This window comes from Trichomycterus rosablanca, chromosome 11, assembly GCF_030014385.1.
Source record: "Trichomycterus rosablanca isolate fTriRos1 chromosome 11, fTriRos1.hap1, whole genome shotgun sequence".
In the NCBI taxonomy this organism is placed as follows: Eukaryota; Metazoa; Chordata; class Actinopteri; order Siluriformes; family Trichomycteridae; genus Trichomycterus; species Trichomycterus rosablanca.
The window spans coordinates 5,719,781-5,742,829 of NC_085998.1; the positions used below are offsets into that span (position 1 = coordinate 5,719,781).

At 39.3% G+C, this 23,049-nt stretch overlaps 1 protein-coding gene across 1 annotated transcript; it reads left to right on the plus strand.

Moving 5' to 3' along the window:
• The first annotated feature begins 639 nt into the window (after nucleotides 1–639).
• prx (periaxin) lies at nucleotides 640–16,340 on the plus strand. The gene is made up of 6 exons (XM_063005028.1): nucleotides 640–855; nucleotides 1,867–1,974; nucleotides 3,087–3,206; nucleotides 3,855–4,020; nucleotides 5,895–6,088; nucleotides 6,211–16,340. The coding sequence occupies exons 1-6, from the start codon at nucleotides 769–771 to the stop codon at nucleotides 16,147–16,149; spliced, it is 10,614 nt and encodes a 3,537-aa protein (XP_062861098.1). The 5' UTR covers nucleotides 640–768; the 3' UTR covers nucleotides 16,150–16,340.
• The last annotated feature ends 6,709 nt before the right edge of the window (nucleotides 16,341–23,049 follow it).

A 23,049-nucleotide genomic window follows, 5' to 3' on the forward strand; every position in this document is an offset into this window, starting at 1 on the left:
CATCTATTATTGGGCAGCGGACATTACTAAATAAAATACTTATTATTTTGATGGAGTTTAATTTAATGCTGCATGTGCTTTGCTTAATTTCTCTCAAAACATGGGTGAATTCTTTTTTTCAAAGATGCATGGAGTATAATTTTTCAACCGCAGTAAAGTGTGTTTTTTATTCATGTAACCATTATATGCTAGCCATTTAGCAAGAAAGTCTGCCATGTTTGCATTTGTGAGAAGTTAAAACAGGGTGGAGTGCAGGGCTTCTGGGGACATGTCTATATTGTGACTATCAGGAGGAAAGTAAACAAGTCAGACTGGCTACATATGGTGGAATTACATGCTAAAACGCTGAAGCTCATTACAGGTGTTAATATTGGTATTGGTGTTGGTGTATGATGCCCAGTACATTTCTTAAGCCTCACCTAACTTGCCAGGTCACTTTGCAAAAAAGATTTTAGCTGGAAACAGTTCAGTATTTTTAAATGCAGTTCAACATCATGAAAATATCTTTGGGGGCCAAATCCAGTTCCAAGTGCACATAACTGTGTATTACCATAAAAGAGGTTGAAACGGCAGAGCAGTTGTGCTAATAGTTGCCGACACATTGAATAGGTCAAAGTTCTTGCTAAATTATCTATTGCATCAGATCCTGTTGGAATTAATTTCACACAGAATCCCACAATCCCACACAATCCCACAATGCAACCAAGAACAGGTGTGAACAGATTTCAGGGAGTTTGTTAAAACTGGGTAAAGAAGTTCATATCTAATATGTTGTTTCTTATTTCTTCTTCATTTTCAGACTCAGACAGAGATCCAGAGGATAGTCAGGCTGAGACACCTTCTAAACCTCCATCTGTGAGTGCACATCACTTCTTTATACAATATTATCAGTAGGCACTCAGGTGGCGCAGCAGTAAACTACACCAGCCCATTACTGGTGTGATCCAGGGTTCGAATCATCAGCAGTGCTATCAGCCAGATGGGCATCCACATACAGACATGATTGAGTATGTTGGGTATGGCCAACATCCGTGATAGATTGGCATCCTGTTTGAGGTGTGTTACTGCATTACGCCCAGTGATTCCATGGAAGCTATACCCATTACGACCCTGACCAGGATAAAGGTCGTGGTAAAACATCAAAGTAAAGTGAATATTATTTCTATTGGACAATTTAGAATTTCATGATTTTTGCAGGATTAAAGTCTTGTGGAGCCAAATGTGACCTGAAAACACCCATAATACCCTTGTGGATCTTTATCAGCAATGACAGCATCTAAACTCTTTCTATAATCTGATCAGAATCTTTCACGTCACTCTGGAGGAATTTCAGCTCCACTCTTCTTCATTAGAGCTGCTTTAAATCAGACCCACCGCAGCTTATCACAGCACTGCAGGTCAGAGCATCTCTACTGGCTTCCAGTCAGAACTTTAATCAGGCTGCTCCAAAAAATTTAAATGCTGAACAAGCTTTTGTATTTTGGCTTCATGTAATGCAGAAGAACACAATTACACAGAAATGATTGGCTGTGTTTGGATTATCTACGTCTGGCTAAAGGACTACGATGGATTGGTGCCCTGTCTAGATTATTTCTGCCTTGTGCTTGGTGGCACTCTGTATTCCCAGGCAAGACCCACTGCAACCCTGACCAGAATAAAGCGGTTGATCAAAATGAAAAGAATAATAAGATGTACCTTTTAAAGCCCTACAGTCCAACCTAGCTGTCATTAGTTAACGTTCCTTATCTGGCCTAGCCCAAAACACACTCTGCAAATGTCTGCAAAATACTGAATGATCCTAAGGTACAGTACTAGAAGCCACTAGTGTACCCATTTTATGTTAATTGTTTGATTTTTTTTGATCAGACAAAAGACAGACGAAGCTCACTTCCATCAGACAGACCTGCCTCTGCCCCTAAGCTCGGCCACCACCACAGCATCTACACTGATCAGCAGGAAAGTCCAGAAATAACAGTAAGTGCCAGTTATGGGTCTCAAACTGCAAAGTGTCATGACATCAGATTAGATACCAACACACTAAAAAAGTAAATGTTTGATAATCATTACTCTTGAATCCAATAGTTTTTTTTAACTATGTACACCTTTTACTAAAGAACATTGTCTTGGAGCAGCTTTGAAGAAATCTATGTCCAAACCCCAAAAGAGTAAGCACAGGGTGATATTGGCAAAATGAAATGAATATTCACTTTAAAATTTGAATGTTTGCTTGTAGCCATGTAAGTTTCTTCCACATCATAATGTGGATTGGTGATTCCTAATTGGCCCTAGGTGGGCGTGCATGATTTTATGCTGCGATGAACTGGTAAGCACTTCAGAATGAGGTTTTGCTGCAACCCGAGAGCTGCAATGTGGGAGTGCTGAAATTGATAATGATGTACAGATTATGTATTGGATATAATAACCGATGTGCAGTTTATATGCCTTGGGTTTATAGGATTCAATATTTAGTCCATCGGTTTAATAACATAAAAGGCCAGAAAATAGGACATAAATTAGCACATTTGACATGGTATGACATGCTGTTTTATGTAATATAATGTATAGAAGCAAATACATTTACATTTAAAAAACAAAAATATTCAACCAAACATAATCTTTAAACCAAATACTTTAAGATTATACTGAAGTATAAATAACTAACCAGTTTTGGGCAAAGTCATGCTTGGGTCCATAAATAAATCTTAATTCAGATTCAGAATCTTAATATATATATATAAATGCTGTATACCGATAGATACATGTATTCTGATATTTCATATCAACAAAAATATTGTAATGCAATAATAACGACCTGGCAAGTACAGCCAATGGGGGCAATGCAGCCCCCAACCATGGGCTCCAGTGCACCTGCCCCCACCCCCGGTAGTTACGCCCCAGGACTGGCATTCAGGACTAGCATCCAGGACTGGGGTTGGCAATTCATGTTGTTACAAATACAGCTGTGTGATTTTGGTATTGAAACCACACGACACCTTCATGAAATGCAAGGTGTAATTAAAATGTTAAAAGGCATATTTGCTAGTTGGCTATACAGTATGTGATGATTCTTCACAACTTTTTTTCAGACTCAAAAAAAGAAACTTCATGCAGAACTAAAACAAGTTTTAAGTCAAAAGAGAAGTCAGCTGAAAGAAAGTCACTCAGACCCTTCAGCCATGGATCCTCCAGAGAACACAGAAATAAAGGTAAGCAGGATTTCTATCTTTTATGTGTTACCATAAATACATCCCCTACCAATGTCTCACTATTGCAATTAAAACTCTGGAAATCGGCTTTCTGTAATGTAAGAAACTTTGAACATGTTCTGAATAACGAGCTATTATTTTTGGCTGATGTTAGTAATGTAAACCAGAATGAGCCTCAGGAGCAGTCAGGATAACTTAAGCATTTCTGTACACTCTAGACAAATTCGTCAGTGTCCATGTCTGGTTGTCAATCCTACCAATTACAGCCACATTTTCCCACTGAATTGTTTCCTCCTTTGGCTCAAAAATGCTGCTCTGTACCTTGTACTCTTGGATCCTGTAGACCCAAGTCACAGAAGAGTTACACAACAAGGTTTTCCTCTGGAATGGAACCCAAAGTTTAAAATGATCATCACTGGGTGTCCGAAATCATTACTGTTTCATCGATTGACAACCTACCTCTTAATTTAGCACTTTAAGCAGCATTAACGTAAATTTGAGAATAGGGTATATTACCAAGGCCTGGTTCAGCCTGGTTTACATCTGTGTCTCCTGTCTTTATGTTCTTGTTTGGTTTAAACACTACTCTAATCTAAGTTTCCTAAAATGACAAATGAAAAATTCACTGCTCTTCACAATATTTTACAGACACCAGAGGAAACGCACATATCAGAGGTGGTGGAGGTGGTGGTAGAAACAGAAGCTGAGGTAGGAGCTAGTGGGTACAGCGTAGTGGGTGGAGGAGCAAAGGGGATCTTCATCAAGGACGTCCTTAAAGACTCACCTGCAGAAAAACATCTCAGCCTGCAGAAAGGTTCATAAAAACTACTTAACATTCAGTTTCATAAATGTAATATTGCATATAGAGGTCACTTCTTGTCTGAGAAAGATGCTTTCTTTTCATAAATCAGTAACATGATGTAAATGCTGTTTTATGTAGTAAAATTAAATTTAATTAATGATTTATTCAAATGGTGCTTTTCCACCAGGGAGTGCAGTATGTTGTGGTTTTGTTACAAGAATTTATTTACATTTTCATCATCAGGCAAACTGTACTGTGCTACATTTATTTATCCTTTCTACCAGGACACCAAGAAGTAAGAAATTGCGCATTTAGAAAAAACATCACTATTAGTTGTATAGATAGAGCTTTATTGATCCCTGTGGAATCAATAGAATATATGGCACTCTGTATTCCCAGACAGGCTCCCATCCAAATACTGACTGAGCCTGACTCTGCTTAGTTCCAGAGATTGGACAAGATAATCATTCAATATATTTTTTGCTTTAAAAATAATTTGTTAATTATAAGGCGTATCTTACTAATTGATTCGGTTGTTACATAATAGGCACTGGGCACAGCTGGTGATTGTTGAGGTCCAACATAGTCCAACAGTATATGGACTGGCTTCTCTAAACTGCCCCTAGCTATTGAAAGTGTGATGCCCTGTGACAGACTTGTACTCCTGAGCAGGGTGCCTTCCAACCTTGCACCTCAGGTTTCTGAGATTGATACTTGACTACTTGTATCATTTTACTAATTTATTATTATTTATAAGTCACCAACCTACAACCTCCAGATACCTCCACCTACTTTTTCAAATCCACTTACCTGATGGAAAAGTGTAACAGACACTCACCATAGGTATTATTATTTCTGTTTTTGGATTAATAACAGTACCATGTACTGTACCACAATACACTGATCAGCCATAACATTAAAACCACCTCCTTGTTTCTACACTCACTGTCCATTTTATCAGCTCCACTTACCATATAGAAGCACTTTGTAGTTTTACAATTACTGACTGTAGTCCATCTATTTCCCTACATACCTTTTTAGGACCACAGGACCCCCACAGAGCAGGTATTATTTAGGTGGTGAATCATTCTCAGCAATGCAGTTACAATGACATGGTGGTGGTGTGTTAGTGTGTTGTGCTGGTATGAGTGGATCAGACACAGCAGCACTGCTGGAGTTTTTAAACACTGTGTTCACTCACTGTCCACTGTATTAGACATTCCTACCTAGTTGGTCCACCCTGTAGATGTAAAGTCAGAGACGATCGCTCATCTATTGCTGCTGTTTGAGTCGGTCATCTTCTAGACCTTCATCAGTGGCCACAGGACGCTGCCCATGGGGTGCTGTTGGCTGGATATTTTAGGTTGGTGGACTATTCTCAGTCCAGCAGGGACAGTGAGGTGTTTAAAATCTCCAGCAGCACTGCTGTGTCTGATCCACTCATACCAGCACAACACACACTAACACACCACCACCATGTCAGTGTCACTGCAGTGCTGAGAATGATCCACCACCTAAATAATACCTGCTCTGTGGGGGTCCTGACCATTGAAGAACAGGATGAAGGAGCTAACAAAGCATGCAGAAAAACAGATGGACTTTAGTCAGTAATTGTAGAACTTCAAAGTGCTTCTATATGGTAAGTGGAGCTGATAAAATAGACAATGTGAGTAGAAACAAGGAGGTGGTTTTAATGTTATGGGTGATCGATGTACTAATGTATGTTTAGGTATTACATATCCGAAAACAAAATGTACTGCCTAAAAGACATCATCAAAGAAAACCTTATTTATGGTTATTGCCTTATTCTTTAATTGTTTTGTGTGAAACCATATGGTCACTTTAATCAAACTTTGTTATTTACTATACCCTGGTCTTTTTTGTAGGAGATCAGCTGCTCAGTGCCAGGGTGTATTTCGATAATGTGAAATATGAAGATGCTCTGAAGATTCTTCAGTGTGCAGAACCTTACAAAGTTTCGTTCTTGTTGAAGAGGACCGTTCCACAAGCTGAAGTCAGTGCTTGTCCAGGTGCACCAAATGTTGAGCTAAGAGGACCTAAGGCTAAGATACAGAGAATGGTATAGCCAGTTCTTTTACACAAAACAGTAATTTTTTTATAAAACTTTGCAATGTGACTTCCAGATTTTGCAAATGAAACCTACCACAATACTTATGCAGGAAACATGTTCATTTCTTTCAGAGTGTGAAAAGCGTCAAACCTTTTAAAACTCAGAAGAAAATAGGAGGACGGTTTGGACTGAAAAGACTAAAGGAGAAAAATAAAACAACAGCTAAAGCAAAGTTAAACACTGAAGATACACCTGGTAGATTGGACGTCACTCCTGTTGACATTAAATCAAAGAAACGTGGAAAAATCTCTGCAGAGGCATCAGGACAACTAGAGGAGGTGATTCCCAGTGGCGGGAGAAAATGGAAAATAAGATTTCCAAGGACAAAAATAAAGTCTTCTAAAGGAGGTGTAAAAAATGTCAACACAGACATTTCCACACCAGAACTAAAGAAAGACGTGTCTGGAGCAGAGATTACAATAAAAGAAAAAGGTCCAACATTTCCCCAAAGCACAAAAGGTACATTTAACTCGTTAGATGACACAGTGAAAATAGCAAAATCAGAATTAGATGGCTCTGATGTTAAATTGAACTTACCAAAATTTAATTTGCCAAAACTAAGACTTTCCCAAAACTTAGATGAATCAGATGTTAAAGCAACCACAAAATTGGAGGGAAAAGTAAAAGTAAAGGGAGGCATTAAAATTGAGGGTGGGGCTAGTAAAGGTGGGACATTATATATGCCCCAGGATGATCTGTCCTTGTCAAACATTAAATTACCTGAGGGAAAAGTTAATGTTGAAAGTCCTGATATCACACTTGGGAAAGTAAGCACTCCATCCATTGATATCTCATTGCCAAAGGGAAAGGCTGAAAGTGAAATTGGCATCAAAGGACCTTCTGCAAAAGAAGGGAAAATTGATGTTTCTTTACCAACAGTAAAATCACCTGACGTCGAAATTACCTTAAAAGGTCCTGAGATTAAAAGTCATAAAATTCACAAGCCAGATATTGACCTCTCACTGCCAAAAGGAAAAGTGAAGGGTGATGTAGATCTCGAAGGTGGAGCAAGTAAAGGAGGAAAATTCCATCTGCCCCAGGTTGATTTTTCTCTACCCAAAATAAAGAATCCTAATGTAGACCTAAATATTGAAAGCCGCAAAGGTGGACATATTAGTATGCCAACTGTTGATCTTTCTTTGCCCAAAGGTAAAGTGGATGCAGGCGTTGATGTCAATGCATCTTCTGCAAAAGGAGGGAAATTTGAACTGCCCAAATTCGATATCTCTTTACCCAAAGGTAAAGTGGATGCAGGCGTTGATGTCAATGCATCTTCTGCAAAAGGAGGGAAATTTGAACTGCCCAAATTCGATATCTCTTTGCCCAAAGGTAAAGTGGATGCAGGCGTTGATGTCAATGCATCTTCTGCAAAAGGAGGGAAATTTGAACTGCCCAAATTCGATATCTCTTTGCCCAAAGGTAAAGTGGATGCAGGCGTTGATGTCAATGCATCTTCTGCAAAAGGAGGGAAATTTGAACTGCCCAAATTCGATATCTCTTTGCCCAAAGGTAAAGTGGATGCAGGCGTTGATGTCAATGCATCTTCTGCAAAAGGAGGGAAATTTGAACTGCCCAAGTTCGATATCTCTTTACCCAAAGTAAAATCACCAGAAGTTGAAATTTCCTTACCAGAAATGAAATTGCCAGAGGGTAAGATCAATATTGAAGGCCCTGACATTAAGAGTGGCAAGTTACATATGCCTGATATTGACATCTCTTTACCAAAAGGTAAAGGGAATGTTGATCTTGAAGGTGATGTTAGTAAAGGAGAAAAGTTTCATCTACACCACTCTGATCTGTCCCTGCCAAAAATGAAGTTACCAGAAGGAAAAATCAACATTGAAGGTCCTGATGTCAAACTCGGGAAAGTCAGCATGCCATCCATTGATATCTCATTGCCAAAGGGAAAGGCTGAAGGAGAAATTGGCATCAAAGGACCTTCTGCAAAAGGAAAAAAGATTGAAATGCCAAAGCTTGATGTTTCTATACCAACTGTAAAATCACCTGAAGTTGATATCAACTTGAAAGGACCTGAGATCAAGTCTCACAAGATTCACATGCCAGATATTGACCTCTCACTGCCAAAAGGAAAAGTGAAGGGTGATATAGATCTTGAAGGTGGAGCAGGTAAAGGAGGAAAATTCCATCTGCCCCAGGTTGATCTTTCTCTACCCAAAATGAAAACACCTAATGTAGACCTTAATATTGAGGGCCCAAAAGGTGGACATATTAGTATGCCAACTGTTGACCTTTCTTTGCCCAAAGTGGATGCAAGCGTTGATGTCAATGCACCTTCTGCAAAAGGGGGGAAATTTGAACTGCCCAAATTTGATATCTCTTTACCGAAAGTAAAATCACCAGAAGTTGATATTTCCTTACCAGAAATGAAATTGCCAGAGGGTAAGATCAATATTGAAGGCCCTGACATTAAGAGTGGCAAGTTACAAATGCCTGATATTGACATCTCTTTACCAAAAGGAAAAGGGAATGTTGATCTTCAAGGTGATGTTAGTAAAGCAGGAAAGTTTCATCTACCCAAGGTTGATCTTTCTCTACCCAAAATGAAGACTCCTAATGTAGACCTAAATATTCAGGGCCCCAAAGGTGGACATATTAGTATGCCAACTGTTGACCTTTCTTTGCCCAAAGGCAAAGTGGATGTAGGCATTGATGTCAATGCACCTTCTGCAAAAGGAGGAAAGATCGATATGCCAAAGGTTGATGTTTCTTTACCAACCGTAAAAACACCTGAAATTGATATCAACCTAAAAGGACCTGAGATCAAGTCTCACAAGATTCACATGCCAAATATTGACCTCTCACTGCCAAAAGGAAAAGTGAAGGGTGATATAGATCTTGAAGGTGGAGCAAGTAAAGGAGGAAAATTCCATCTGCCCCAGGTAGATTTTTCTCTACCCAAAATGAAAACACCTAATGTTGACCTAAATATTGAGGGCTCCAAAAGTGGACATATTAGTATGCCAACTGTTGACGTTTCTTTGCCCAAAGGCAAAATGGATGCAGGCATTGATGTCAATGCACCTTCTGTAAAAGGGGGGAAATTTGAACTGCCCAAATTCGATATATCTTTACCCAAAGTAAAGTCACCAGAAGTTTATATTTCCTTACCAGAAAAAAAACTGCCAGAAGGTAAGATCAATATTGAAGGCCCTGACATTAAGAGTGGCAAGTTACATATGCCTGATATTGACATCTCTTTACCAAAAGGAAAAGTGAAGGGTGATCTTGAAGGTGATGTTAGTAAAGGGGGAAAGTTTCATCTACCCAAGGTTGATCTGTCCCTGCCAAAAGTGAAGTTACCAGAGGGAAAGATTGAAGGTCCTGATGTTAAACTCGGGAAAGTCAGCATGCCATCCATTGATATCTCATTGCCAAAAGGAAAGGCTGAAGGAGAAATTGGCATCAAAGGACCTTCTGCAAAAGGAGGAAAGTTTGAAATGCCAAAGGTTGATGTGTCTTTACCAACTGTGAAATCACCTGAAGTTGATATCAACTTGAAAGGACCTGGAATCAAGTCTCACAAGATTCACATGCCAGATATTGACCTCTCACTGCCAAAAGGAAAAGTGAAGGGTGATATCGATCTTGAAGGTGGAGCAGGTAAAGGAGGAAAATTCCATCTACCCCAGATAGATTTTTCTCTACCCAAAATGAAAACACCTAATGTAGACTTTAATATTGAGGGCCCCAAAGGTGGACATATTAGTATGCCAACTGTTGACTTTTCTTTGCCCAAAGTGGATGCAAGCATTGATGTCAATGCACCTTCTGCAAAAGGGGGGGAATTTGAACTGCCCAAATTTGATATTTCTTTACCCAAAGTAAAGTCACCAGAAGTTGATATTTCCTTACCAGAAATGAAATTGCCAGAGGGTAAGATCAATATTGAAGGCCCTGACATTAAGAGTGGCAAGTTACAAATGCCTGATATTGACATCTCTTTACCAAAAGGAAAAGGGAATGTTGATCTTCAAGGTGATGTTAGTAAAGCAGGAAAGTTTCATCTACCCAAGGTTGATCTTTCTCTACCCAAAATGAAGACTCCTAATGTAGACCTAAATATTCAGGGCCCCAAAGGTGGACATATTAGTATGCCAACTGTTGACCTTTCTTTGCCCAAAGGCAAAGTGGATGTAGGCATTGATGTCAATGCACCTTCTGCAAAAGGAGGAAAGATTGAAATGCCAAAGCTTGATATTTCTATACCAACTGTAAAATCACCTGAAGTTGATATCAACCTGAAAGGACCAGAGATCAAGTCTCACAAGTTTCACATGCCAGATATTGACCTCTCACTGCCAAAAGGAAAAGTGAAGGGTGATATAGATCTCGAAGGTGGAGCAAGCAAAGGAGGAAAATTCCATCTGCCCCAGGTTGATTTTTCTCTACCCAAAATGAAGACTCCTAATGTAGACCTAAATATTGAGAGCCCCAAAGGTGGACATATTAGTATGCCAACTGTTGACCTTTCTTTGCCCAAAGGCAAAGTGGATGCAAGCATTGATGTCAATGCATCTTCTGCAAAAGGGGGGAAATTTGAACTGCCCAAATTCGATATCTCTTTACCCAAAGTAAAATCACCAGAAGTTGATATTTCCTTACCAGAAATGAAATTGCCAGAGGGTAAGATCAATATTGAAGGCCCTGACATTAAGAGTGGCAAGTTACATATGCCTGTTATCGACATAACTTTACCAAAAGGAAAAGGGAATGTTGATCTTGAAGATGATGTTAGTAAAGGAGGAAAGTTTCATCTACCCAAGGTTGATCTGTCCCTGCCAAGAATGAAGTTACCAGAGGGAAAGATTGAAGGTCCTGATGTCAAACTCGGGAAAGTCAGCATGCCATCCATTGATATCTCATTGCCAAAGGGAAAGGCTGAAGGAGAAATTGGCATCAAAGGACCTTCTGCAAAAGGAGGAAAGTTTGAAATGCCAAAGGTTGATGTTTCTATACCAACTGTAAAATCACCTGAAGTTGATATCAACCTAAAAGGACCAGAGATCAAGTCTCACAAGTTTCACATGCCAGATATTGACCTCTCACTGCCAAAAGGAAAAGTGAAGGGTGATATAGATCTCGAAGGTGGAGCAAGCAAAGGAGGAAAATTCCATCTGCCCCAGGTTGATTTTTCTCTACCCAAAATGAAGACTCCTAATGTAGACCTAAATATTGAGAGCCCCAAAGGTGGACATATTAGTATGCCAACTGTTGACCTTTCTTTGCCCAAAGGCAAAGTGGATGCAAGCATTGATGTCAATGCATCTTCTGCAAAAGGGGGGAAATTTGAACTGCCCAAATTCGATATCTCTTTACCCAAAGTAAAATCACCAGAAGTTGATATTTCCTTACCAGAAATGAAATTGCCAGAGGGTAAGATCAATATTGAAGGCCCTGACATTAAGAGTGGCAAGTTACATATGCCTGTTATCGACATAACTTTACCAAAAGGAAAAGGGAATGTTGATCTTGAAGATGATGTTAGTAAAGGAGGAAAGTTTCATCTACCCAAGGTTGATCTGTCCCTGCCAAGAATGAAGTTACCAGAGGGAAAGATTGAAGGTCCTGATGTCAAACTCGGGAAAGTCAGCATGCCATCCATTGATATCTCATTGCCAAAGGGAAAGGCTGAAGGAGAAATTGGCATCAAAGGACCTTCTGCAAAAGGAGGAAAGTTTGAAATGCCAAAGGTTGATGTTTCTATACCAACTGTAAAATCACCTGAAGTTGATATCAACCTAAAAGGACCAGAGATCAAGTCTCACAAGTTTCACATGCCAGATATTGACCTCTCACTGCCAAAAGGAAAAGTGAAGGGTGATATAGATCTCGAAGGTGGAGCAAGCAAAGGAGGAAAATTCCATCTGCCACAGGTTGATTTTTCTCTACCCAAAATGAAGACTCCTAATGTAGACCTAAATATTGAGAGCCCCAAAGGTGGACATATTGGTATGCCAACTGTTGACCTTTCTTTGCCCAAAGGCAAAGTGGATGCAAGCATTGATGTCAATGCACCTTCTGCAAAAGGGGGGAAATTTGAACTGCCCAAATTCGATATCTCTTTACCCAAAGTAAAATCACCAGAAGTTGATATTTCCTTACCAGAAATGAAATTGCCAGAGGGTAAGATCAATATTGAAGGCCCTGAGATTAAGAGTGGCAAGTTGCATATGCCTGATATTGACATCTCTTTACCAAAAGGTAAAGGGAATGTTCATCTTGAAGGTGATGTTAGTAAAGGGGGAAAGTTTCATCTACCCCACATTGATCTGTCCCTGCCAAAAATGACGTTACCAGAGGGAAAGATTGAAGGTCCTGATGTCAAACTCGGGAAAGTCAGCATGCCATCCATTGATATCTCATTGCCAAAGGGAAAGGCTGAAGGAGAAATTGGCATCAAAGGACCTTCTGCAAAAGGAGGAAAGTTTGAAATGCCAAAGGTTGATGTTTCTATACCAAGTGTGAAATCAGCTGAAGTTGATATCAACCTGAAAGGACCAGAGATCAAGTCTCACAAGTTTCACATGCCAGATATTGACCTCTCACTGCCCAAAGGAAAAGTGAAGGGTGATATAGATCTCGAGGGTGGAGCAAGCAAAGGAGGAAAATTCCATCTGCCCCAGGTTGATTTTTCTCTACCCAAAATGAAGACTCCTAATGTAGACCTAAATATTGAGAGCCCCAAAGGTGGACATATTAGTATGCCAACTGTTGACCTTTCTTTGCCCAAAGGCAAAGTGGATGCAAGCATTGATGTCAATGCACCTTCTGCAAAAGGGGGGAAATTTGAACTGCCCAAATTTGATATTTCTTTACCCAAAGTAAAGTCACCAGAAGTTGATATTTCCTCACCAGAAATTAAATTGCCAGAGGGTAAGATCAATATTGAAGGCCCTGACATTAAGAGTGGCAAGTTACAAATGCCTGATATTGACATGTCTTTACCAAAAGGAACAGGGAATGTTGATCTTCAAGGTGATGTTAGTAAAGCAGGAAAGTTTCATCTACCCAAGGTTGATCTGTCCCTGCCAAAAATGAAGTTACCAGAGGGAAAGATTGAAGGTCCTGATGTCAAACTCGGGAAAGTCAGCATGCCATCCATTGATATCTCATTGCCAAAGGGAAAGGCTGAAGGAGAAATTGGCATCAAAGGACCTTCTGCAAAAGGAGGAAAGTTTGAAATGCCAAAGGTTGATGTTTCTATACCAAGTGTGAAATCACCTGAAGTTGATATCAACCTGAAAGGACCTGAGATCAAGTCTCACAAATTTCACATGCCAGATATTGACCTCTCACTGCCAAAAGGAAAAGTGAAGGGTGATGTAGATCTTGAAGGTGGTGCAAGCAAAGGAGGAAAATTTCATCTGCCCCAGGTTGATTTTTCTCTACCCAAAATGAAAACACCTAATGTTGACCTAAATATTGAGGGCCCCAAAAGTGGACATATTAGTATGCCAACTGTTGACCTTTCTTTGCCCAAAGTGGATGCAAGCATTGATGTCAATGCACCTTCTGTAAAAGGGGGGAAATTTGAACTGCCCAAATTTGATATTTCTTTACCCAAAGTAAAGTCACCAGAAGTTGATATTTCCTCACCAGAAATGAAATTGCCAGAGGGTAAGATCAATATTGAAGGCCCTGACATTAAGAGTGGCAGGTTAGATATGCCTGATTTTGACATCTCTTTACCAAAAGGAAAAGTGAAGGGTGATCTTGAAGGTGATATTAGTAAAGGAGGAAAGTTTCATCTACCCAAGGTTGATTTTTCTCTACCCAAAATGAAGACTCCTAATGTAGACCTAAATATTGAGGGCCCCAAAGGAGGACATATTAGTATGCCAACTGTTGACCTTTCTTTGCCCAAAGGCAAAGTGGATGCAGGCATTGATGTCAATGCACCTTCTGCAAAAGGGGGGAAATTTGAACTGCCCAAATTTGATATTTCTTTACCCAAAGTAAAGTCACCAGAAGTTGATATTTCCTTACCAGAAATAAAACTGCCAGAAGGTAAGATCAATATTGAAGGCCCTGACATTAAGAGTGGCAAGTTACATATGCCTGATATTGACATCTCTTTACCAAAAGGAAAAGGGAATGTTGATCTTGAAGGTGTTAGTAAAGGAGGAAAGTTTCATCTACCCAAGGTTGATCTGTCCCTGCCAAAAATAAAGTTACCAGAGAGAAAGATCAATGTTGGAGGTCCTGATGTCAAATTTGGGAAAGGAAAAAGAGAAAAAACTTTTGATTCCAGTGTTAGTGGACGTACAAGTGGAAATATAAAGATTCCAACTATGAAGCTGCCCTCTGTTGATTTATCAGCACCTAAGGTGGACCTAGATTTTGGTCTACCAAAAGAAAAAGGTAAAGATCAAGAGGAGATTAAGCTTCTTAAAATGGAAGGCAGCAGACCATCATCTGGAGTAAGTTTTGAAATACCTGATGTGACACTAAAATTGCCCAAAATCTCACCTCCAAAATTTGGAGGAAAAGTAAAACATGAAGACAAACTCATAGAAGGCCCTAGTATTTCTGCTAATTTGGATTTAGAAAAAAAAGAAATAGATGATAATAGAAAAATTAAAAGTAATGTTAAGAAACCAAAAATGAAAACGCTAACTCCAGTAGTACTCCCTGGTGGCCTGGATGCTTCACTTGATGTAGAAGCAGAGGATGTGGGCCATTGTAAAGCTTCTAGTTTGGACACAAAAGCCAGAGTGAAAATGCCATCAGTTGAGATATCTTTACCAGTAGCAAAAATACCAGAAAGAGAGGCATTGTTGCCTAAAACTGAGATTGATGTTTTTGACAAGGACATCAAGAGTTATGAGGGTAGTTTAAAAATTCCAAAGATGCCAACTATTGACATAGAATTACCAAAAGTTGATCTGAATGTTGTCTTTCCAAAGGTAAAACATGATTTGACCACTGACTCCACAATTACAAGCAAAGGCCAAGGAACAAATGCACATACAGAATGTAGTACTGCAGTTATTGGTTCAAAAAATGGATTTTCAGGTCCTAATATTGAAATGAAAGCACCAAAGATACCAGAGTTAGACTTTGATATTGGTGTTGCCCAAGATGACACTGACAAGAATAAAGACAACACAAAAACAAGTGCCAAAATGAGAATACCAAAGTTTGGGGTCCCTCTACCTGCTCCTGATTCACAATTACCTGAACTCACCAGTAAACATGAAAGCTCGCCTATGCCAAGGGTAAAGAAAGCAGTGTTTGTTTTGGTTAGCTCCCAAACTGAAAGCTGTGCAATTGTAAGTAGTGAAGCAAATAAAGAGCCAATCAAGAACAGTTCTGGAACGTTAGATTTAAAAGATAAAAGAACAGATTCAGATGGCAAAGATGCAGAAATAAACAAATTTGTGTTGCCCAAAGTTGACATTTCTTTACCACAGTCAAAAAATGTCAGAGAAAAAGGAGACCTGGAAATGAACGTTAAAATTGGGAAGGAGAGCTCAAACGAAAGCATAGAAAACAAAGGGGGAAAACCTAAATCTGGAAAAATATCCTTCCCTGGTTTAAAGAAGAAAGCAGTACAGGGCAATGAAGGTGAGAGCAGTTGTGTGGTGTCGTCAAGAGCCAGGACAGAAATGTTAGCAGAACGTCAGTCATCTGAGTCTCCAGATCCAATACCACATGGGCATACCATTAGTCAGGATGTGGAAAAAAAAGGGGCAACATCTAGATTTAGAGTTCCCAAAATCACTCTTAGCCCCCATTCTACCGGTAACCTTCAAATTACACCAGAGGGATCTCCAAGGGGCAGCAAGTTGTCTCTGCAGTACTCAAGTGAAGATATTTCAGAAGGTATCTACAGAAGATTGCCACAAGCTGAATTCTCAACTCAGGAGGGTTTTTCCCAGCAAGTAGTTAAGACTACAGAAGAGGGGACAGTCACAAAAATAACAAAGACAACAAAATATACGTGTGAATCAAAAAGCAGCAGCTCGACAACAACCTGGAGTCAGTAAATTATACAAGTATTGTGTATAAGTAGCTCTGTTCTTGTTGTTGCTATTTTTGTGTTTAGATGAAATTAATGTTTAGATTAATACATTCAGTATTTATTGTAAAATATGTTTATTTTCATATATTAGCAACTAATAATACTTTAAAAATAAAGATAATAACTGTTTATCATACCTCTCAGTGTGCGATTGAAAAAAATGACTAAAAGTTTAAATTGTATTATAATCTTTGAAGTTTTAATTTCTGAATGATGTGATTAAAGCTGTTATTTTGTTAAAGCTGGAATTATTTTCATAAATTGCTAGAAAATTCATTTTTTCATATGTAACAAATAACTTGTATATACTTAGTTTAGAATAATTTTATTTGAAGTGCAAAAAAGGTTTAAAAAAGATTTTTTTTTTTAATCTAACAGCTAAATGCACTGAATTGTGATAGACAAATTTCTTTGTTCAAATGAGCGTTTTAGGATAAAATATCTGAGTAAAATTTTACTTTGGCTTGTTTGTTTTCTTTAATCACTGTGCTGATGATCACACGTAACAGACAGCAAGCAATATTACTGTATATTTCAGTACTGATAAACATGGTTTCTATTTTCTTTCTCTTCATTCTGGAGAAAAAAATCTTATGCCAAGTTCACGCTACACGACGTTCCAAGTCGTCAGGTCTCTGTACAGTTCACACTACACGACTGGATCTCTTGTAATCGGGAGTCTTTCAAGTCGGTGTATATTTCACACTACACGACTGATCGGCGATAGGGGGTTTCACACTAAATGATCTATCACCAACTGGAATCGCAGCTTCTCTGGTCTCTCAAACTACATTTTGTCACAAAACAAACGCGAGAAGTGACGTAAGGTTTAATGAAACCACGTCCAAAAATGCACGTCAACAAGTAGCGAGCGATCAAAGTTTGTGCGCTGATGTGCAGCGTAAAATCAAAGAGGAAAAATAAATGAATCTGAGTGGATTTGGCTACGTGAACAGCGGGGATTGTTCTATAGTGAGTTGGAGGTTAATAAATATTTTTGCAACGTTGGTGTTATGTTTTGAAGTCGCAGGGCTAAAATCAGGGCAAAAATCGTGTAGTGTGAACTAGGCATAAGCTGGATAAAAATATATAATAGGTTATAACACCTGAAACTGCTTTTTAATAATCTGTGGATCTCTGAAGTAGATTGGAGTAACATGAAACAGCAAATTGTACTAATAAATTCACAGATTAACATTGTTATATATGTTCGAATGTGAAATGTAAATATATTTCTTTGTGCAATGAGGCATGGATTTCGTGTTTTTATTTGTTCATTAATAGTAGGGTCTGATTTTTACAGTAAAAGTAAAAAATTAAGAGACATTTGAATTAGCATTAGCAAGTGAATCTAACCTGAGGTCAATTTTTGCTACCTGCACACAAGATTTATATCGTAATACTGTTTTAAAATGATTTAATTTAACTGTTCCTACATTTATACGTCAGGTGTAAATAAATATTTGTTTCTACAGTTCAAAGATCATACAGATTGATTGTGTAGTAATTCAAATGAGAATAATTTGTCTCGTTAGCACTAACGTAAAAGTTACCTCGGAGATTCGATTCCCAAAGCTCGACTCGTAACTTTTACGGTTTAGTACCTAAACGAACTGAATCGAGATGAGGGAACCGATTCTGGAGCCGTCTCATCCATATTTGGCTCGTGTAATGATTAAAGATTATCAGCAGAGGTCGCTGTAACGCATAAGAGTAACAGCTTCACTCTGGTGTTAAAAACAAACGCTTCAGGTGTTTAGTGTTTAATATTGGGTCAGTCAAGGCGCCTGAGTGCAAGCTGTTATGTCCATAAAAAGGTCAAGGTTCTACAGACTAAGCTAATTCATGATTTAGTAAACGTTTTTTTAATCAGCCAATCAGCAGAGAGCGAAAATTGATGCCACTACACTGCATACTGTTTGTTTATTTGTTTATTGGGACTTTAACGTCATGTTTCACACCTTGGTTACATTCATAACAGGAACGTCAGTCACTCACCACACAAGGTTCTTCGGTTCACAAGGTTATATCGAACACAGTCCTGGACAATTTTGTATCTCCAGTTCACCTCACTTGAACGTCTTTGGACTGTGGGAGGAAACCGGAGCTCCCGGAGGAAACCCACGCAGACACGGGGAGAACATACAAACTCCACACAGAAAGGACCCGGACTGCCTTACCTGGAGATCGAACCCAGGACCTTCTTTGTGTGAGGCGACGGTGTAACCTCAGAGCCACCGTGCCGCCCCACTGCATACTGTATAAGACTTCAATTCTGATTCAAAATAGACTGAAATGTGAGACAGTACACCAATAGATTTGTGATATATTTTATTATTTATTCACATTTTTCTTTTAGAGGTTTTTAGTATATTTAATATGCTTTTATTGCGATTTCAGTTGTATTTAATGTAACAATAAAAGTGTATTGTAACATACTGTATATGTTTATTGGAAATATATTTTTAGTTAGGCTCTATTTACATTTTACATTTTCGGCATTTAGCAGACGCTTTTATCCAAAGCGACTTACAGTACTGTGACAGTATACATACTAAGTAATTGAGGGTTAAGGGCCTTGCTCAAGGGCCCAACAGTGGCAACCTGGCTGCAGTGGGGTTTGAACCAGCGACCTTTGGATGACTAGTCCAGTACCTTAACCACTAGGCCACAACAAAACATTATATATATTGAAGTATACAGAATCTGAGCAAATTACAAAACAATACCCAAAAAATACCAAAGAATAAGTAATAAAAAATTGCAATGCACATCATGTAGCCTAATGCAATCTCCACAAACAAAATTTAAGTATTACACAGTATTTAAGTAATCACAGGAGAGGGTGAAAAAAACAACCAGCTCTATCAAGGACAATCTAGAGTAGAATTTTTTAAATATGTTCTAAGAAAGGGTCCAAACAGGGGCGTAACTACAGGGGGGGCAGGGCATGAACTCACTTCACTTTAATTTAATTTCACCTACCTTTAATTCATTCTGATCAGCTATCAGCATGCAGCATATATATACATATGAAATTTGTTGAGGGGGCCCCACATTTTTTTTGCACTGGGGCCCATGAGCTCCTAGTTACGCCACTGGATCCCAAACTTAGTGAAATCTTTTTACAGAGCCAGTTGGGCTTTTGGGATTTTAATAACCTGGTTGTAAGTGTCTAAGCATTATGAGCATCAAACATGCAAAAGAATGAATTCACCACCAACAAAACAAAACCAAAAATAGTTAATAAGTATGATTTGTGGCAGCAATAATTGTTTTGATTGTAGTAAAATCACGATGATAATAAAATCAATTAACACTGTGATCTATAATTAAAGGAAAACGTCCATGTTTAATTATTTCTTAATAGCAGAAAATGCCTTGTAATGCCAGAGCGTTGAAAAAACCTAAAACAACTGATATGATGTCAAGGTGTCTTAATGAAGTAGAGAAGCAATTCCACTTTTAAAAAGCAATGTGGCCTGTTAAACAACCAGGTGAAGGTTTATTAGTATTGATGCACTGATTAAAAATCAGTGATTGTCCCCCTGTACATCCCCTTTGTACTGCCCACTTAATGTGGGTGCTTGTGTGGGTGAGCATTATGCATTGTGAGGGGGCATTCGTGCTCGAGTGTGGGCACCATTGTGTGGGTGTGTGTGTGTGTGTGTGTGTGTATTGCAGTAAAGTGAAAGGGGGCGATGGTGCGCTGTTGAGAGTCACGGTGAGCTCTGATGGCGGTGTTACACCACCGCTGTTTCAATATCCGACTATATTTCTCTATATGCTATTTAAAAAATTCAGTTAATCATAATAATAATAAAAAAACCGAGATCGTGTCGAAATATCGGATACAGACTGGATTAGACACGCGTCCGTCGGGCTGCGGGCATCAACACATTGTTCCTGGATGGAGAAAATGATGATCGCAGCATCGAGGTAAAAGCCTGAAATCCTAAATGTAATCGATTATGTATTATATTGATGAAAATGCTCAGTGTGTGATGTTTAATAGATAGAGATTTGCGCATTTGGGGATTATTTGATCTTCTGTGGTATCTTGGTGCAGCATCTTATCATCATCATCACCGTCATCATCATGGGTACCGAGTGTGAGATCCACCATGTACACTCTGCATTATTGTATATACAGTTATTAGTACACACTGTTATATAACACAGTGTGCATAAATGTAATGTATACAATACGTAGAATTAATCAGAATTTACACTTTATTACAGAATGAGAGGAAAAATACAATAAATCTCTAAATCCCTGGTGCATTAACACCTACAGCTCAGATCAAGATTTCACCTACACTTGTGAGGGAAGTATTTAAATGAGGTTCAGGGATTTAAACCATTTCTTTATATGACCGAACGATCACAATGTATTCCTTTCTTGTCCAATAAATAAATAAATAATTGAGTTCCTCCATAACTCTCACCTACGCCAAAAACTGGCACCTTGAATCTAGACTGGAGTTTGTTTCTGATTACATGAACATGGCCTGTTTATAACAGCCCTCAAGCCAGTAATGTAGCTTGCTTAACTGTGGACAGTCTAACCAGTCACCCATTTTACACCAGCTTCTAAACCATGGGGGCGACACGGTGGCTAAGTGGGTAGCACTGTCGCCTCACAGCAAGAGGGTCCTGGGTTCGATCCCAGGTGGGGCGGTCCGGGTCCTTTCTGTGTGGAGTTTGCATGTTCTCCCCAAGCCGAGGAAATAGAGAGAGAGGGATTTAAACCATTTCTTTTTATGACTGAACGATCACAATGTATTCCTTTTCTTGTCCAATAAATAAATAAATAATTGAGTTCTTTTATAACTCTCACCTACGCCAAAAACTGGCACCTTGAATCTAGACTGGAGTTTGTTTCTGATCACATGAACATGGCCTCTTTATAACAGCCCTCAAGCCAGTAATGTAGTCAAGCTTGCTTAACTGTGGACAGTCTCACCAGTCACCCATTTTACACCAGCTTCTAAACCATGGGGACGACACGGTGGCTAAGTGGGTAGCACTGTCGCCTCACAGCATGAGGGTCCTGGGTTCGATCCCCAGGTGGGGCGGTCCGGGTCCTTTCTTTGTGGAGTTCGCATGTTCTCCCCGTGTCTGTGTGGGTTTCCTCCGGGTGCTTTGGTTTCCTCACACAGTCCAAAGACGTGTGAGTGAGGTGAATTGGAGATACAAAATTGTCCATGACTGTGTTCAATATAACCTTGTGAACTGATGAATCTTGTGTAAGCAGTAACTACCGTTTATGTCATGAATGTAACCAAAGAGTGTAAAACATGACGTTAAAATCCTAACAAAATTTATATTAATAAACTAAACCCTGGCTGGCTGGCATTTTGTTTTTAGATAATGTCAGAACATCCAGACAAATTTCTTCTTGGCGTCTAAAGAGTTACAATTCATTTTACAGATAAACCTGATGTCACTTTTATTAATAATACATTTTTAGATCTGTACAGAGCTTTCTAGATCTTCTCATTCCAGTTGTAGCTCAGTCCAGTGGGTGCAGTCAACCTGCCCTATTGATACTGACGCTGTGTAGTCAATCATACAATCACTAATGAGGAATTAGCAGGCCCTGCCAGAAAGTTAAATAACATTATAACACGTTATACCGAAGTGTTTGCACCAAAAATGTCCAGAACTCACTACAGACTTTGTCACAGACTGGACTGAATAATGAAGAACTCCAACTGTTTACATTATTATTATTTTTTGCTAGTAATAGCTTTTAGTTCAATTTAATGTTGTGTTTGTATGATTTGTGTAAATCCTATTTATTCAAATGATCCTCCAGGGCACCCAAGGATGATGGGGGTCCCTGCTGAGTCTGGTTCCTCTCAAGCTTTCTTCCTGTATTTTTAAGGGAGTTTTTCTTTGCCACTGTTGCCCTCGGCTTGCTCAACAGGGGTTTTTGGTCTGTTGGTCCTGGATTCTGTCAATGTCCATTGTAAAAAGCGCTACACAAATAAATTTGACTTAACTTGACTATACGTAACCACACTCAAAATTAAAGGTCCCCAGACTGTCATGGAATACATGTTCCTTACAAGTGTATATAAACTTTTGACTCTACTTGTACATCCCACTGTTAGTCAGCTAACATATTATTTTTATTTTATTATTATTATTAAGTGCTCTCCAATTGATCCTGTTTTTTCCTTCAGTGCCGTCCTCTTTCTCCTTTACTTTAACTCTTTCAAACATCCTGCATGTCATTATAAACATTTAATTTTGTAGGTTTATGGGAGATCTAATAAGTTCTGCTGTTTTCTTTCACAGCATTTAATTCTTCAGAGCAGAAACAATCTTACCCAGAATGCTCCAGCACAACAACAACAATAACCACCCGTGCCTGGATGTGGCCCACAGAGAGCTGCTTCACGGCTGCAAACGAGGTGGTGCTACATTCAGCAGCGCCCTCGGATTTAACGCCATCCCGCTAATTAAAGGTCTGAGGGCGTGGGCGGTCAGCGGAGGATATTCACGGAGCAGAAAAAAAGCTGCAGCTGCTTCTCAGGTCTCTGAACCTCTTCATGAAGGCCAAATTGGGACTACCCATAGGAAAACGCACAACAGCGTAGGTTCGTTTCGTACCCCCAGGGTCAGACAGGGCGGACCTGGTGCTTTGCTTACTGTTGCTACATTAAAGGACTCTGATGGAGGCAGGCAAACTCAGACTAGGTGCCTCTTTCTCAAAGCTGATGGGGAAAGTTACCTGTGCACTATGAGAACCAGAGCAACCGACAGAAGATCTGGGAGAGGGGGTCAGGAAAGTGTGGGTGGCTGTGATGCCAAACCTCAGGCTGTCCGAAAGTGGCGGAAGCCCAGTAAAAAACCA

Excerpts from the sequence above, each read along its gene's own strand:
- prx (XM_063005028.1), top strand. The coding sequence starts at position 769 with ATGTTGTTTCTTATTTCTTCTTCATTTTCAGACTCAGACAGAGATCCA. Across the intron at positions 1,975-3,086 it reads AGGAAAGTCCAGAAATAACA|ACTCAAAAAAAGAAACTTCA; the intron begins GTAAGTGCCAGT and ends ACTTTTTTTCAG. Across the intron at positions 3,207-3,854 it reads CAGAGAACACAGAAATAAAG|ACACCAGAGGAAACGCACAT; the intron begins GTAAGCAGGATT and ends AATATTTTACAG.